The sequence below is a fragment of the Trichechus manatus genome, unplaced genomic scaffold (genome assembly GCF_000243295.1).
Source record: "Trichechus manatus latirostris isolate Lorelei unplaced genomic scaffold, TriManLat1.0 scaffold00050, whole genome shotgun sequence".
NCBI classification, from domain to species: Eukaryota; Metazoa; Chordata; class Mammalia; order Sirenia; family Trichechidae; genus Trichechus; species Trichechus manatus.
The window spans coordinates 10,247,787-10,266,685 of NW_004443986.1; the positions used below are offsets into that span (position 1 = coordinate 10,247,787).

The 18,899-nt window shown below is 38.5% G+C and overlaps 1 protein-coding gene across 3 annotated transcripts in view; it reads left to right on the top strand.

The window, feature by feature from the left end:
• CCDC126 (coiled-coil domain containing 126) overlaps positions 1 to 18,899 on the top strand; it is a 48,570-nt gene that overhangs the window by 17,527 nt on the left and 12,144 nt on the right. The window contains exons 3-4 of one of the 3 annotated variants that reach the window (XM_023732332.1): positions 843 to 931; positions 10,912 to 11,292. In XM_023732332.1, coding sequence (XP_023588100.1) covers positions 843 to 931; positions 10,912 to 11,292 — 470 coding nt within the window. Of the gene's footprint in view, positions 1 to 842; positions 956 to 10,911; positions 11,293 to 18,899 lie in introns of all 3 variants that reach the window. The other 2 variants (XM_023732333.1, XM_023732334.1) reach the window with 2 other exon arrangements.

The following is an 18,899-nucleotide window of genomic DNA, read 5'->3' on the forward strand; positions in this document are numbered from 1 at the left end:
AAGAAATCAAAAGATGCATTGCATTGGGCAATGGCTGCAAAAGACCTCTTTAAAGTGTTGGAAAGCAAAGAAGTCACCTAGAGGACTAAGGTGCGCCTGACCCACGCCATGGTGTTTTCAGTTGCCTCATATGCATGCGAAAGCTGGACAATGAATGAGGAAGACCGAAGAAGAATTGATGACTTTGAATTGTGGTGCTGGCGAAGAATATTGAATATACTGTGGACTGCCAAGAGAACGAACAAATCTGTCTTGGAAGAAGTACGACCAGAGTGCTTCTTAGATCCAAGGATGGCAAGACTATGTCTCACATACTTTTGGACATGTTATCAGAAAGGATCAGTCCCTGGAGAAGGACATCATGCTTGGTAAAGTAGAGGGTCAGCGAAAAAGAGGAAGACCCTCAACGAGATGGATTGATATGGTGGCTGCAACAGTGGGCTCAAGCATAGCAACAATTGTGAGGATGGTGCAGAACCAGGCAATGTTTCCGTTCTGTTGTGCATAGGGTCATTATGAGTCAGAACTGACTCAACAGCACCTAACAACAGGCCATCTTTTTAATTTGAAGAAGGCTTCAGGTGTCCTTTCTTCTTGGTAGCTCCCATACTTACTTTACTCTTCGGTGTTCTTTCAGAATTGCTTAGAGTGGAATGAAGTGCCTCTTTGCTATTCCCAAAGACAAACCCTTTTCATATTAAACGTTTAATGTTTATTTCTATAGGAAAACATATAACAAACACGCACAAATTACAAGGCATATAAAGTTCTTGTTGTAGTAGTCCCCATAAATGCTCCTGATTCCCTTCTGAGATGGGCTTTTGCTTCTAATTTTATTTCAGTGAGAGCCGTGCTGAGGAGACACACTCCATACAGAGTCAAGACTATGAAGACCCTCTTATTCATGACGGCCTGTTTTCCCAATCTGATGGTACAGTCAGGCCTTAATATAGAGGTACAAGTGGTGCTTTAAAATTTGCAACTTTGATTTATGAGTACCTCCACACTTTGAGAAACACTAGATTTAAACTAGGCCTCCTTGTTTCCTGGGATTTATTACTGTGGGGGGTGTATCCTCACCAGCTGTGCCTTCTATCTTATTCACTACCAGTGTGTTTTCTCTCTATCTTATATTGGTACTGCCACTCATCCTTTAAGCAAAGTTCATGATGGTATTGAGCAACCTTTCATTCTTAAGCTTGCACTTATTTGGAAGGACTTCTCGCAGATGAGGCTCCCTGTGTTTGACTAGTTTTTTTCTCCTGCGAATCTCTTATTCTCTAATGCCATTACAGTTTTGGAATTTGTCACTTTTATAGAGTTTTGTGAAACCTATGAGTTTTAAAAGGCTGGGTTTAAGAAACCTTTCTAAAGGAAAGGAGAGACCCTGAATTGGTACAGATTCTAGCTCTCGCTGAAGTTTAGGGCTCTGGAGTCAGTTGGCTTGGGTAAAAATCTTAGGCAGGTGAACTTCTGTAAGCCTTAATTTGATTATCTTTAAAATGGGAATACAATTATAAATAACAATAACAATAGCTTCCTTATGGGGTTATTGCAAATATTAAATGAAATAACCCTCGTGAAGTGTTTACCTCAGAGTTAGGCACATAATAAGCGTAATAATTGTTCACTGCTACTTTTCCTGCTGCTAGATTGTCATTGCTATAGAAGGAGGGGCAGTGGTTAAGAGCCTAAGCTTTAAGTCCTGTTTCTACCACTAGACAGTTGTAAGACCTGGGCAAGTTGTTAAACTTCTCTTGGCTTCAGTTTTCTTAACCTTTTAAGTGAGGTTATCACTAGTATGGAGTCCTGGTGGCGCAGTGGTTAAGAGCTCGGCTGCTAATAAAAAGGTTGGCAGTTTGAATCCACCAGCCGCTCCGCTCTTTGGAGTCTCTGTGGGGCAGTTCAGTCTGTCCTGTGGAGTCGCTGTAAGTCAGAATCGACTCGACGGCAACGGGTTTGGTTTTTATTTTTATGGGATATTGTGAGGATTAAAGAAGTTAATTGATATAAAAAGCTCAGAGCAGTGTCTGGTATGTAATAAGTGATTGTAGTGATGGTGGTTGCTGTTATTTAATCGAAGTGCCCTATTTGCCTCTGGTTTCAAATCTTTTTCTTTTCGGCCTTAGGTATATACAGTGGCCCAGACTTTCTGGGCTGCCATTTTAAACTTTATCTGTCAAAATACCTGGGAGTGTATGTTCTCCGTTCTCTGGTGATGTCACTTTTCTGGCTTTGTTGTCATACTACCCTTCAAACTGCTTCAGTTGTGACTGCTTCAGTACAGGTCCCAGTTGATTCCCCACTGGCTGCTAGGTCAGGTAGTCTGACACACAGACCATATTTGAAAAGACGTAAGAGCCAATGAAGGGTTACAAAAGGGGCCCTAGTAGCACAATAGTTAAGCACTTGCCTGCTAACTGAAAGGTTGGCTGCTCGAACCCACCTTGCAGTTCTGAGGGAGAATGAACGACCTGGTGATCTGCTTTGTAAAGATTACAGCCTAGAAAACCCTGTGGAACAGTTCTACTCTATCACATGGGGTCGCTGTGAGTCAGAATTGACTCAACAGCACACAACAAGAGCAACAAAGGATTACAAAGGAAGAATAAATTTAATATAAATACATACAGAAAACTTTTTAAAAGTTTGCTTGGGAATACAGAATTTCTACTTTCTGAACTCAAATCAAATGTAAAATCTCTGTAGAAAAAAATATTAGGTCATCGTTGCCTGACTTTGCTGAATGTTCAGTAATCCAGTATTGATATTAATGGTATTTTTATAAGATCTGAAAGGATTTATTCTGGGTACAGTAACTAAAGAAGACATAAACAGAAGTAGAAGAAAATTTGAAAGGGAGTTAATTCCTGATTTTTAACGAAATTAACACTTTACTGTAGTAATTAGTATACTCATTTAGTGGTATAGTCGTTCTTGTAGTGAGGTTTGGCAAGGTGGTCTAGACTTCAACAAGAGTAGACAGGTGTTCTTCAAACCTTGGAGCCCCTGAATGTTTAGTAGTGGTGCACCAGGGACTGAGGGTTGGCTAGGTGGCAGGATGGAGGAAAGGAAGAGTGGAAGTTTTTTGAGCAGGATAGATGGACTGGCAGGGCAGGAAATCCCCCACTCTTACATATACCTACACACGCACACACATACATCTGATAGAGAGGCTTTGATTGTATGCGTTTTGTATTTTGGTACTTTGCATAAGGTTAAAAAATTCTTTATATTATTTTTAAAAAAGATTTGAAAACATCTGTGCTAGAAAGCAAATATGTAGGGCAGGAACCTGGTATCCCATTGCCTAGCATATATACTGGCTCAATATATGTTTGTTGAATGAAAGTGATTGAATGCTCTGTAAGGTATGTTACCTTTATACTACACAATATTCATTTTTAGTCTTGTCCTGAAATTAGATTTTATTCGTTAAGTCATGTGATTCTACCCTAGTAAATGGATTAAAATTGGGATGTTTTATTTGCCCATACTAGAAGTTAAAAAGTTCTTAAGGACTATTTTCATTAAGCTATGAAATATCCTTCTGAGATGCACTTTTTGACTTCAGGTATATTGTTACCTATAGATTTTTGCTCCATTGATGAAGTCAGAGGGTTTTCTTTGCTGGATACTTTGGTGATTCACTTACACATTATTATTCTCCAGGTCTTTGTGGACTTCATGATTGTCATCACCTTTCTCTTTTTTTAAAAGATTGAAATACAACCTTTCAGTGTTAAACTATATACCTGTATCATCTAAAGTTTGGAATTATGAAGTTAGAAATATAGAAAAATGTTTTAACCTGTTTCAGCACTTGCCATTAAATGATTACCATTCATTATGTCTAGCATACTTTTATAAGGTATACACTTAGAAATTGTAACTTATTTTTCATCTTAGTTTTGATGCTACCTGAAGTACATCATTTTCATTTCAGTAATGTCTCCTAGTAACATTTTCAAACATTGGCACACTTTATTTATATTATGGGAGTTCTTATTAGTCAGGCATTTTGATTTTTTGATATGTTTAACCTTTCCTCATTTCTAACTTTATTTTGGCATCCACCTTTTCCACCTTTTTTTTTTTTTTTTGAAGAGGAATAGCTTCAGAGTGACATTTAGATTAGTGAAATGTACAGGCAGTCCTCAGGTTATGAAACTCTGATTTACATACAACTCATAGTTACAAACCAACCTTTGTAAAGCCTATTATATTAAAAATTTGAGGTACATACAATGGTTTGTAATAACAAACGGGTGCTACTTTGCGATGTGCATCAAAACATTATTATTATTACTGTATTATTATGTTAAAGATGTTTTAGTGTATCTGGAAGTGTTTCTTTAATGTTTTTTATGTGCCCTATATACTGTATACTAAGACAAACATTTGACTGATGTTAGATATGAACTGTACCTAACTTTTCCGACTTATGTACAAATTCAACTTAAAGACAGATCTAGGAACAGAATTCATAATCTGGGGACTGCCTGTTTTTGAGTAGACTCAGACCTCCTGTAAATCGTGTTATAGCCACAGTTTTAGTTACAAATGAGAATAAATCATTTGAAGAGTTCTGTGACCATGGTGCAATTTTTCAAAATTTTTTTTGTTTATTTTTAATTTTTTTTTATTGTGCTTTAGGTGAAAATGTACAGCGCAAATTAGTTATTCATTCAAAAATTTATACACAAATTGTTTTGTGACATTGGTTGCAATCTCTGCATTGTGTCAGCACTTCCCCTATTCTCTTTCCACCCAGGGTTCCCCATGTCCATTTGTCCAGTTTTCCTGTCCCTTTCTGCCTTCTCATTTTTGCTTTTGGGCAGGTGTTGCCCATTTGGTCTCATACACTTGATTGAATTAAGCATGTTCCTCACATGTGTTATTGTTTGTTTCATAGGTCTGTCTAATCTTTGGCTGAAAGGTGGACTTCGGGAGTGGCTTCAGTTCTATACAGTATCAGTATCTAGCAGGGTGCACGGGGGCCACAGTTTCAGGAGTTACTCCAGTCTTTGTCAGACCAGTAGTAAGTCTGGTCTTTTTTGTGTGTGTGAATTTGAGTTTTGTTCTACTTTTTTTTCCCCACTCTGTCCTCCACCCTCTATTGTGATCCCTCGCAGAGTGGTTGGTGGTGGTAGCCGGGCATCTAGTTCTTCCAGGCTCAGGCTGATGGAGGCTGTGCTTCATGCGGTCCGTTAGTCCTTTGGACTGATATTTTCCTTTTGTCTTTGGTTTTCTTTATTCTCCTTTGCTCTGGATGGCATGGGACCAATAGATGTATCTTAGATGGCTGCTTGCAAGCTTTTAAGACCCCACACGCAACTCATCTAAGTAGGATATGGAATATTTTCTTTATGCACTATGTTATGCCAATTGACCTAAGTGTCCCACAAGACCGTGGTCTGCAGCCCTCAGCCCCAGTAATACAGTCCCTCAAGGTGTTTGGATGTGTCTAGGAAGCTTCTATGACATTGGTCAAGTTGTGCTGATTTCCCCTGTATTGTGTGTTGTCTTATCCTTCACCAAAGTTAACAATTGTCTACTATCTGGTTAGTGATCCCCCCCTGCCCAGTAACCATCAAAGATTGTTTTTATCTGTGTGTAAACCTTTTTTTGGCTTTTTATAGTAGTGGTCTCATACAGTATTTGCCCCTTTGTGATTAACTTATTTAACTCAGCATAGTGCCCTCCAGATTCATCCAAGTTGTGAGATGTTTTGCAGAGTCATCATTGTTCTTTATCGTTGCATAGTATTCCATTGTGTGTGTATGTACCATAATTTGTTTATCCATTCATCTGTTAATGGGCTCTTAGATTGTTTCCATCTTTTTGCTATTGTGAATAATGCTCCAGTGAACATGGGTGTGCATATGTCTATTCCTGTGATGACTCTTATTTTTCTAGGCCATATTCCTAGAAGTGGGATTGCTAGATCATAAGGTATTTCGACTTCTAGCTTTTTAAGGAGGCCCCATATCGTTTTCCATAGTGGTTATACCATTTTACATTCCCACTAGCAGTGCGTAAGAGTTCCAGTCTCCCCGCAACCTCTCCAATATTTGTTATTTTCTGTTTTTTTTGACTATTGCCAGTAATATCAGGGTGAGATGGTATCTCATTGTAGTTTTGATTTGCATTTCTCTAATGGCTAATGATTGCAAGCATTTCCTTATGTGTCTGCTAGCTGCCTGAATGTTTTCTTTGGTAAAGTGTCTGTTCATATCCTTTGCCTATTTTTTAATTGGATTGTTTGTCTTTTTGTCGTTGAAGTGTTGAAGTATTTTATAGATTTTAGAGAGTAGACCCTTGTCAGATATGTCACAGCCAAAATTTTTTTCCCAGTCTGTAGGTTCTCTTTTTACTCTTTTGGTGAGGTCTTTTGATGAGCCTAAGTGTTTAATTTTTAGGAGCTCCCAGTTATCTAGTTTATCTTCTGGTGTTTGTGAATTGTTCATTATGGTTTGTATTGTATTTATGCCATGTATTAGGGCCCGTAGTGTTGTCCTTGTTTTTTCTTCCATAATCTTTATTGTTTTAGATTTTATATTTAGGTCTTTGATCCACTTTGAGTTTGTTTTCATGTATGGTGTGAGGTATGGGTCCTGTTTCATTTTTTTACAGATGGACATCCAGTTTTGCCAGCACCATTTGTTAAAAAGACTGTCTTTTCCCCATTTCATGGACTTTGGTCCTTTGTCAAAGATCAGCTGACCGTAGGTGGATGGATTTACATCCGGGTTCTCGATTCTGTTCCATTTGTCTATGTGCCTGTTGTTGTACTAGTACCAGGGTGTTTTGACTACCATGGGTCTACAGTAGGTTCTGAGATCAGGTAATGTCAGGTCCCCTACTTTGTTCTTTTTCTTTAGTAATGCTTTTCTTATCTGGGGCCTCCTTCTTTTTCATATAAAGTTGGTAATTAGTTTTTCCATCTTGTTAAAGAATGCTGTTGGTATTTGGATTGGAATTGTGTTAATGTTTGTAGACTGCTTGGATAGAATTGACATTTTCACAATGTTGAGTCTTCCTGTCCATGAGCATGGTATATTTTTCCATTTATGTAGGTCTCTTTTGGTTTTTTGCAAGTAGCATTTTGTAGTTTTCTTTGTATAGGTCTTTTATGTCCCTGGTTAGATTTATTCCTAAGTATTTTATCTTTTTAGGGGCTAGTGTAAATGGTAATTATTTCCTAATTTCCTTTCTGAAGTTCTCTTTGTTGGTGTAGAGGAATTCAACCGATTTTTGTATGTTGATCTTGTATCCTGCTACTCTGATAAATCTTTGTTTATTAGTTTTTTTGTGAAATCTTTGGGGTTCTCTAGGTATAAGATAATGACATCTGTGAATAGGGATAGTTTTACTTCTTCCTTTCCAATTTGGATACCCTTTATTTCTTTTTCTTGCCTTACTGCTCTAGTTAGGACTTCCAGCACAGTGTTAAATAGAAGTAGTGATAAAGGGCATCCTTGTCTTGTTCTCGTTCTCAGCGGAATGCTTTCAGCCTCTCTCCATTGAGGATGGTGTTGGCTATTGGTTTTGTATAGATGCCCTTTATTATGTTGAGGAATTTCCCTTCTATTCCTATTTTATTGAGAGTTTTTATCAGAAATGGATGTTAAACTTTATCAAATGCCTTTTCTGCGTCAATTGAGATGACCATGTGATTCTTTTCATTTGTATTATTTATGTGGTGGATTATATTGATTGATTTTCTAATGTTGAACCATCCTTACATACCTGGTATGAATCCCACTTGGTTGTGGTGGATTATTTTTTTGATATGATACTGAATTCTGTTGGCTAGTATTTTGTCTAAATTTTTTTTGTCTATATTCATGAGGGGTATTGGTCTATAATTTTCTTTTATTGTGGTATCTTTGCCTGGCTTTGGTATCAGGATTATGCTGGCTTCATAGAATGAATTCAGGAGCATTCCTTTTTCTTCTATGCTCTGAAATACTTTGAATTAGTATTGGTGTGAGCTCTTTTCTGAAAGTTTGATAGAATTCTCCAGTGAAGCTGTCTGGGGTAGGGCTTTTTTTTTGTTGGGAGTTTTTTTTAAATTACCTCTTCAACCTCTTCTTTTGTTATGGGTCTGTTCAATTTTTCTACCTCAGTTGTGTTAGTTTAGGTAGGTAGTGTGTTTCTAGAAATCTGTCCATTTCCTCTAGTTTTTCAAATTTGTTTGGAGTACAGTTTTTCATAGTATTCTGTTATGATCGTTTTTATTTCACTTGGTTCTGTAGTAATGTCTCCCATCTCATTCGTTTAGGTTATTTGCTTCTTCTTCTGCTTTTCTTTTGTTAATTTGGCTAGAAGTTTGTTGGTTTTATTGATTCTTTCAAAGAGCCAACTTCTGGTCTTATTGATTCTTTCTGTTGTTTTTCTGTTCTCTGTTTCATTTACGTGTGCTCTAATCCTTATTATTTCCTTTCTTTTGGTGCCTGTGGGCTTCTTTTGTCTTTGATTTTGGCAATTATGATTATGATATGTCTTTGTGACTTTCTTTTGGGGTCTATCCTATATAGGTATTCGTTGAGCTTGTTGGATGGTCACCTTTTCATCTTTTATGATTTTTGGGAAGATTTCTGCCAGAAAATTATCAACAATTTTCTATGTGTTTTCTATTTTACCCCCTTGTTCTGGAATTCCTATCAAGTGCAGATTTTTGCTCTTGACTGTGTCCCACATAATTCTTAGTTTTCTGCATTCTTTTCTCTGATTTTTCCTCAAACAAAGTGGCCTTCACAGATTTATCTTCGGTTTCACTGATTCTGTCTTCTCTTGCTTCAGATTTGTTCCTAAGACCTTCTATTGACTTGTCCATTTCTGAAATTTTGTTGTTTATTTTTTGGATTTCTAGTTCCCCTTTTTGTGTATGATTTTTAATTATTTATTTTGATGTTTTGCTCTTGTGTTATTTTCCTGAATTATTCTTTTGCTTTACCTGTGTTTTTCTTGATTTTGGCTATGTTTTCATTGGTTTTGTCTGTGTTTTCCACGATTTTGTCCAAATTTTCCTTGGTTTTGTCAGTGTTTTCTTTGATCTCTTTCCTAATTTCTTGGAGAGCCCTAAATATTTGTCAGTTGAATTGTATGTCAGGCAGTTCCACTACCTTTTCTTCTACTGGAATGTTATATGGTTTTTTGTTTTGGTCACTTACTGGAGCCATCTTGTCCTGCTTTTTTAATGTTTTGATATTGTCCACTATCTCTGAGACATTAAGGTGTTATTTCCTTTATTGATTGATTGTATGTTTGTTTGTTTCATCCTGCTTTTTGGTTTATTTTAGTATTTCAAGGTGGGCAGGCCAGGCGTGCTTTGCTGGTTGCTAGTCTGTGGGCATGATTTCTCTCACCACCTTGTCTGGGTGGGTAGGGCAGCAGCAAGCAGGGTGAGCCCGCTTCACTTGACACTGGTTTGGCGAGGTGGCTGAGGGTGGACTGGGTGGGCTCTGTCAACCTTCTAATGTTGGTCCCGTGGTGAGGGAGCATTCACAGCCCCTGTCAGATGGGGGGTGTTGGGCTGGGAGTGGTATGGGCTTGCTTCCCACCATTCAGCAGCTGGTCAAGTGGTGGGAGGGGTGGGGCAGTGTGGGCCCAGTGGGGTGGCAGGCCTGAGTGCCTGGGATGCTGTAGCCATGGTGGTGCAGCTGGGGCGGTGGGAAGTGGGGGAAGTGGTGAATGGTGCTAGGTAGGAGGGAGAAAGAAGAGAAAAGAGAAAGAAAAAAAAAAAGGTACGGTGTTGCAGTAGCTGGTGGCAGAGGCAGGGTGGACCCAGGGGCCAGCAGGAAGGGGCGGGAGTTTGTGTATGGGGCTAGGTGGGAGGGAGAAAGAAAAGAAAGAAAAAGAAAAAAATAAACATAAATAAATGACTGCATCATGGGGTCCAGTGGGTTGGGGCATGGCAAACCTGGGGCAGCAGCAGGCTATTGTGTCAGTGGTACTTTTATCTGCGGTGGCGTGGTGGGGGCCAGTGGGAAGGGGGCCTAGGTGGGAGGGAGAAGGAAACGGGAGAAAGGGAAAAGAAGAAAACAAACAAAAAAACGGCAGTGCAGCCAGAGCTGGCAGGTAGGGGGCAGGGTGGTCCTGGGGTGGCAGTGGGCTAGTGGCTCTTTGGCCACGATGGTGTGGCAGGGACCTGTAGGAAGGGGATGGTGATGTATGGGGTTAGGTTGGAGGGAGAAAGAAAAGGAAGAAAGGGGAAAAAAAAGCTGCATGGTGGGAGGGGTCGGAGCAGGCCTGGGAGGGGGCTCATATTGTGGACTCAGGCAGTGAGGGCAGCCGGGATGGGGGGTTCTTGCTTCAGCTCACCAGAAGGGTGAGTCATGGGAAAGTGTGTTTCTCTGGTTACTGGATGCTCTGTCTCCTGTTGAGAGCTCCGTGAAGTCACCTTCCTGTACTCCCTGTCCTGCATCTTTGCTGGCTGTGTTCCAAGATGGCGACGCTATGCTGTGTTAGTTGGCAGGGGACCTCCACTCTCTATTTCTCCTCGTTCTCTGTTTTCTGTCAGTTTCTTCTTCCATTCCGTGTTTGATCTAGTTCTTTACCCCTTCATTTGATGCTTAGGATTTCAGAATTGACTTTTGTATCTGTTTTACTTAGTTTTTCAGGTCTTTGCTTCAGAGGGATGGCATGGTATGGCTGTCGAGGGTGCCATGTTGGCTGCACCCTCAGATATTTTCAATGAGCTGATATTTATTTCTAGTTTAAAATTTTCAAGAGCTATGTAAATGAAGCTGGTAAAAGACCTGAAGGTTTACTTAGTGGTGGAGAAAGTTGCCAGAGAAGATGCTATGGTGTCAAGTCAAAACTGTAGAATCTCTTCTTAAATCTGTCTGTTATATTACTGATCTCAGTTAAGACTAATCGTCTTTTTTCTTCTTAATTTTACAGAGTTAAGAGTTGGAGACAACCTTGCTGAAGATGAAAGATATACAATATTAGAGGAAGAGTTTTTTTCTTTTCAAAAGTCTTGGTTGTTTGGTGACTTGTCTCTAGTTGCCACTTTTCAGTCGAGTTTGTTCACTTCATCAGAAATGTTTCTTACAATCTCAAGAAAAAATATGTCCCAGAAATTGAGCTTCCTGTTGCTTGTATTTGGACTCATTTGGGGATTGATGTTACTGCACTATACTTTTCAGCAACCAAGACATCAAAGTAGTGTCAAGTTACGTGAACAAATACTAGATTTAAGCAAAAGATATGTTAAAGCTCTAGCAGAGGAAAATAAGAACACAGTGGATGTCGAGAATGGTGCTTCCATGGCAGGATATGGTAAGATAACCGTAGAATGTTTCCAGTCTTTTCCAACCTATCCCATTTAAAATAGTCATGGAAATTCATTGCATAACACATAGCTCTTTACAAAGTAATTTTTTGTTGATTTTTTATTATGAAATTTTAAATGTACTGAAAAATAGAAATAGTATGATAAATACCCATATATAATATCTATCACCTAGATTTAATAATGATTAACATTTTACAATATTTGTTTTGTCTGCTTTTTTGAAGAATATTGAAAGTATATTGTAACATGTCACTGCTAGATATTTCCATATGTACCTCTAAAAAAAGTTTATATTGTCCCAATAGAAACCGTTAATTGTGTAACATCTGTTAATTCCTGAGAAGCAGCTTTGCCTACATGTGCAGTATTGTTTATTGCCATTCTCCCTTTCACACCCTGGGTTCCTGCTGTGTTTTAAATTTGTTATGCATGCCATGTTCTCTCTTGCTTTTAAGACTTCAAAAAAAAGAAAAAGAGAGAGACCATGCTGTTCTCTTTGGAACACTTTGTGTGTATGTGAGTGTGTGGACATTTTTTCTTTTTCAGTGTTAACTCAAAGTTATACATGCATGTATTTAAAGAATCAAAATGTTATGATGCTTTTAGGAAAAACGGACAGTTTTTCCCATCCCCAGCATTCCTCCAATTTCCTGTTCCTCAGAGCCACCCATTTTAAATTATTTCAGCTGATTTATTTGTTGATTACTTCTGTATCTCTAAATAACATCCTCTATAAGCTATTTCTTGATTTTTTTCAATTGTAGGAGTTAATCTGTTGTTATGCAAGGTGAGAGTTCAGCTTTCTTTCTCACCCAGGATGTATTCTGCCCACCCCCAGGCCACTTTCACACAGATATGTCTTTATCCTGCCATTTTCCCATCATATATTTAGATGGTATTCTGTGTTAGTGATGTTTATTGCTGAGCCATGTAGTATATTATTACTTTCCCTTTCCTGTACAATTTTATTTTTTCCTGTAGAACTAATAAGTATCTATTTTTGTTTCTTTGCCTAGTTTTCGACTCCAGTTCACCCACAGTTGTTTGAATATCCTCCCAATGTATTCAGACGTATTGGGTAAACAAATAATTTAGTGAATAAGAATCAGCACAAAGCTGGTTCCTAGGAGGTGGAAGTCAAGTATATCTCTACTTTGCAACTTCTTCATTGTCTCAGACTCCAGCCTCTTCTTTCTCCATGGCACTCTCTCTTTCTGCTGAGTTTGGTAATTCTCTGCAACATCACACAGGACTCACAGATTATACTTACAGTTATGTGACTTATTAGGGTAAAGGATACAGCTCAGAAGTATAGATTACAAACAGGCAGGAATAACAGGATATAATTCAGGAGTAACTCAGGAACGACATGAAGAGGTGCTCACAGGTTTGGAAAGGTCCCCAAAGCAAGGGCATGGGAAACTTCTTCTTCCAGGATTCTCTCCTTCAGGAAACTTCCTCAAGCCTTAGTGTTTCGGGCTTTCATCAGCCAGTCTGTGCACTCATTATTGGTTCCCAGGTGGGCTCTCAGACTTGCTCCTGTTCATTAATACAAACCCTCAGATGTGGGCACTGTAGCACAGTTACTCTAAGGGTTGTTTCACAGAGGCCAGGGACAAAAGCCAAACTGCTTGAGGTAAAGTAACTCTTAACCCCACACAGGATATTTCATTACTTCCTTTATCTTGGAGAAATCTTTCCTGGAGCCTTCTGACCTGCTCCGGTTTTGACTGTTTGCTCTTTAGGCTTGCAGCAGTGAATTGTTGCAGGATCTTACTCTGCTGTCATCCTTGGGGTTCCCTTTGCACCTCTCTTGTGTTGGAGCTCCTATTTCCTAGAGTCCTGTGGCTTCCTCTTTCTTGGTTACCGCCCTCATTTTAGGTTACTTCCTCATTTTAGGGGAACAAACCATCCAGTATGCTTCTGAGAAAAGCGCTAAGGAGGTAAATGTTTTGAGTCTTCTATATTTGAAAAGGTCTTTTTTTTCTCTACCCTAATGCTGAAGTTTGAATATAGATTTCTAGGTTGGAAATAATTTTCCCTCAGATTTTAAAGGCTTTGTTCTATTTTTTTTTCCCTATCTCCCAATGTTCTTTTTGAGAATCTAATGCTATTTTGATTTTTGATCCTTTATATTGTGACTTTTTATTTGGTAGCTTATAAGATCTCTGTCCCACAATGTTCTGGAATGTTTTGATGATGTGCCTGGGTGTAGATCTCTTTCATACATTATGTTAGGACCTCAGTGGGCCCTTTAAATCCAGAAACTTAATGTCCATTAATTCTGGGAGGTTTTCTTTATTTATATGATTTATTCCTCCCCATTTTTTTCTTTCTTTTTTTTTTTTAAATTGTGCTTTTGATGAAGGTTTACAGAGCAGATTAGTTTCTCATTAAACATTAATACACATATTGTTTTGTGACATTGGTTGCTAACACCATAACGTGTCAACATTCTCCCCTTCTCGACCTTGGGTTCCCCATTTCCATTGGTCCAGCTTTCCTGTCCCCTCCTGCCTTCTTGTCCTTGCCCCTGGGCTGGTGTGCCCATTTAGTCTCATATATATAGTGGAGCTGGGTGTATTATTGTTTGTTTTATGGGTCTGTCGAAGGGTCAACCTGAGGAGTGACTTTGTACTAAGTTAAAAGGGTGTCTGGTGGCCATACGTTCAGAGTTTTTCCAGTCTCTCGCAGATCAGTAAGCCTGGTCTTTTTTTGTGAATTTGAATTTTGTTCTACATTTTTCTCCAGCTCTGTCTAGGACCCTCTATTGTGATCCCTGTCAGAGCGGTTGGTAGTGGTAGCTGGGCACCATCTAATTGTGCTGGACTCAGTCTGGTAGAGGCTGTGGTACTTATGGTCCATTAGTCCTTTGGACTAATCTTTCCCTTATGTCTTTGGTTTTCTTAATTTTCCCTTACTTCAGACGGAGTGGGACCAGTGGAGTATATTAGATGGCCGCCCACAAGAAGCTTTAAAGACCCCAGACGCTACTCACCAAAGTAGGATGTAGAACATTTTCTTTATAAAGTGTGCAATGCCAATTGAGCTAGATGTCCCCATGCTTACCCATTTTTTTCATTCTCTCTTTCTGAAATTCTGATATTTGGCATTTGGGCCACTGAACTGGTCTTCTAATTTTCTTCCCTATTTTTTTAAATCTCTTTAGCTTTTGCTTCAATTTTTTAGAGAATTCCTCAGCTTTATTTCTGATCCCTTATGGAGTTTTTCATTTTGTCTTTCATATTTTTAATTTCTAAGAACGCTTTTTTGTTATCTCTCTGAGATTATCAATGATAGTTTTTCTAAAGGGTTCTTTTTTTAATTTAATTTAATTTTAATTTCAGTGAAAATATACACTTCAAAACGTTCCCATTCCACCATTTCTACACATATTGTTCAGTGACATTGGTTACATTCTTCACATTGTGTCATATTCTTGTTATTTCTGCCCTAGTTGTTTTACCCCTACTAATTTAGACTTACTGCCCCCTAAACTTCTCATCTATTCTTTAGAGTTACTGTTGTCCCTTTTGTCTCATATAGCTAAATTTTTTAAAAAGTACAGTGCTTAAGGATTGACATTTTTTACTTTTTGAGCTAAATTTTCTTTTTTTTTTTTTAATTTGTACTTTAGATGAAGTTTACGGAACAAATAGTTTCTCTAATGGCTAGTGATCGCAAGCATTTCCTCATGTGTCTGTTGGCCACTTGAATGTCTTCTTTGGTGAAGTGTCTGTTCGTTTCCTTTGCCCGTTTTTTAATTGGATTATTTGTTTTTTTGTTTTAGAGGTGTTGGATTTTCTTGTAGTAATTTTTCTTTTTTTGTTTAAAGATGACTTCAGAGGATAGTTTTATTTAAGGTTTAAAGAGTATCCCAGGGCAATAGTCCAACGGGTTCCTTCAGCCTGAAAGGGCCCAGTAAGTCTAGATTCTTTGGGAATTTGAAGTTCTGTTCAACATTTTTACCCTTTGTCTCAGGATCCATCTATTGTGTCTCTGATCAAAATGTTTGGTAATGGTAGCCGGGCACCATCTAGTGCTTCTGGTCTCAGAGGAAACAGTGGTTCATGGAGGCTGTTAGTCCTCTAGTCCAGTTGCATCTCTGATTCTTGGGTTTCCTTCTTCCTCTGTTTTTCCATTCAAATAGAGACCAGTTGTTGTATCTTGGATGGCCACTCGTAAGCTTTTAAAACCCCAGAGACTACTCACCAAAATGGGAAGTAGAACAGAACCTTTACAAATAATATTATGCCAGTTGACTGGGTTCTCCCAGAAGACCATAACCCCGATTCTCCAAACTGAAAAAAAAATTAGTCCTTTGAGGCGTTTTGTTATGTCTAAGTAGCATCAGCAGCTGTAGCCCTTTTTGTTCCAATTACATATAACAGCATTTTCCAGTTCATCCTTTTTCTTACATACAGCTTCATAATGCCACTTACATTAGTCAGGTTGTGCAATTTTCATCCACATTTGGTGCCACCTTTCCCATCACCATAAACAGAAATTCACTACTATCTAGAGAATGATTCCATCTCCCTTACCCTGGGTAACCATGAAGTGTTCTTACGTTTCTTTCAAATATATCTGGTGATCATTGCCCTTTTGCCCACATTTAGGATGGGGTACCAAATGGTTAATGGGAAATGTTGAATTGTTTGGTGGTATTTACTATTAGAGTGATCTGGCTGGGACATTTCCTTGGAGGTATCCTTAATATCTATATCTTTATCTCTTTGGGGATATCCCTAATATCAGTATATTTTGGTCTTTCCTCTTGAGCTGGTCAGATTCCCTCGAGAAGCACTTCCAGTCTCTTGTTGGAATGTATGGGTCTCCAAGTGTTCTGGGATCTGAATGTGAGAAAAAGAGGAGGAAGTGAGCTCAGCACTCACTATGTAAACTTTTACTTAATCTCCCAGTTTTCAGTGTGGTATCCAGGTCCTCAACCGCTTTACCTTCTTCAGAAAATCATTCTCAGATCTTCTGCTGCAGTCACCCAGTTTTTTTGAGTGATGTAGAGAATGCTTCATAGACAGACTTTCACCTAATCCTTCTGTTTTTGTCCCTTCTTTACCCCTATTTTTTAGTGGTATCTGGTCTAATAATTTCTGGGCCTTATGGGGGTGGGTGTGGGGTTGTATGGAGAAAATTGGACTGCTTCTTGGCTTTTCTTAATTCTTGTGCTTTTCAGGTCTGCTAAGTCAGTTACCACTCATCTGTCTGCTTTTAGAAGTTTTGTTGCTATTTTCTCATCTCTTGTTGTCTTTGGCCTTGTGGACTTACACTTTAAAAAAAAGAGAGAGATCGAGAGAAAGAAAAAGAGAAAAGCTGTTTTGGTGGGGTATATGGAGACAGTAGAGGTTAAATGCCAGTGTTCAGTTACCATCTTTACCAGGGAATGCCGTGGACATTTTGTGTTTTTTTCTTTTATCCCTTATAATGATTTTCATGAAGTGATGAGGGATAGTCTGCATTTGTTCTTGAGGATCAAATTTAGATGATGAGAGATGAAAGAGTGAATGTAAACTGAGAAGGAGGTACTGTGGCAGATACAGATGCAGAAATTGTATTGTGCATTCTGCTTAGTCAAAGGACACTGATAGAAACAATAAAGAAGTGGATTCCTTGGTAACAGGAGAAACACTTGAAAGAAAATTCCTTCTACTCAAGCATAGTAACTGTGGTATTTCAAAAGACAGCCATTTGTACTATACAAGTCCCAAATCCATGGGTCAGCAGCAGGCTGGAGGCTTCTACTTACTCACACGGTTGCAGAGGCTGATGAACCCAAAATCTGCAGGTCAGGTGACAAGCTGCTGGCTCATGGGGTTATGGGAGCTGGCAAATCCAAAATCTGCAGGTCAGGTGGCAGGCTGCTGGCTCACATCCCAAGACCTGGAGGTCAGAGAATGGGGATCCAAATGCAGGATTGAGAGAGCAAGCTTTGCTAGGACATCCATGTATATTGGATACAGGGCACACCCCTAAGGAAACTCCCCTCCCAACTGATTGACTGCTTATGTTATTTAGCTTATTTTCTAATGATGGATAATTTGGTGCCAGCCTATTTTTTTTCTTGTGTTCTTTTTGCTGCAGTGTATGTGTATGTATGAAGTATATGTATGAATATAAGTGTGTGTGTATTTCATGTTTGTGTGAATGTTTCAGAAAGATAGATTTCCTAGAAGTGGAATTTTTGGGTCAAGGATTTGCACATATTACATTTAATAGACATTTGTCAGACTGTCTTCCAGAACAATTCTGCCAATTTATATTCCTACTAGCACTTTAACACCAGTGTGAAATGCTCAGTTTATCCACACTTTACCAAGTCTGTTTAATTTTAAATGGCATCTATGTTTGCTTTTGTATTTCTTTGATTACAGAGGAAGTTAAAAGATCTTCTAAGGTTTGTTGGCTGTTTGTAATTCTTGTGTGTATGAGATAGTGAATTGTTTGTATCCTCTGCCAATTTTTCTGAAGGGGAATTTGTTTATTCTTAATTTATAAGTTGCTGATCTGTCATTATATGTTGGAAGTGTTTTTCTTCTGGCTTTTCATTTGTCTAATAACTTGGTTACATTGTTTTAAAAATTTATGTAGTAAGATTTGTGCAAACTAAACCACGTGGTTTAGTTTTATGCTTAAAAAATTTTCCCTAAAATTATATTTTTTTAAAAAAATTTTCTATTTGTAATAGTGTTGGAATTTCTGGTGCAAGGAGTGAGTTGGGAATGTGGGTTATTTTTTTTCCAAATTAGCCAGTTATTTCAGTTGCATTATTTGAATTCCATCCTTTGCTCCATTAATTTGAATTGGTAGTACAAGTTACAGTAAGATTACATTTTTACAAGTTCTGGAGCACTTAAACCTTCAACCATCTATAGAAGCTATTTGTCCACAGCCTCTCAGTGCCATACAAAACACCTAGTCAATCAAAAATATTTATTGAGTGGTCCTCCCTTGACCTATTTCACCTGTTTTTCCCAATTGGTAAAATAAACATAAGCCAATATTTTTAAAAAATGCCAGTCTACAATGAATTGTTACTATTTCAAAGGCCAAGGACAGATTAATTCCGCTTTATGGGTAACTGTCTGTAAAATATGAGCAGTAACTTGTGCTTTCTTTTAAACATATGTTACCGTCTTCAACCGCCTTAAGTTCTTTCCCCAACATTCTCACTCCCCTTTGATGTAATTTTGTTTCTTTCCTCGTAACATCTATCTCAGATTCTAGGGTTTGCCTGGTACAGTGAGTTACTCTGATCCTCTCGTCTACGTTATGGAACACATTACAGTTGGTGCATGGTTTCCTATGCCTGATTCTGAATCTCCAGCAACATTGTTTCTTCACCTTGTGAGGCTTTCCCATCCAAAGACTGATCCTATCTTCTCTTAAGGATTTTGGTTTTGTACCAGTGAGAGTTCCTGGCTAGTTTAAGTGGTTAACATGCTCCGCTGCTAACTGAAAGGTTGGAGGTTCATGGTTGGCAGTCTACTTCTGAAAAATCTGCCGATGAAAACCTTATGGAGCACATTTCTACTCTTGACACACATGGGGTCACCATGAGTCGGAATTGATTTGA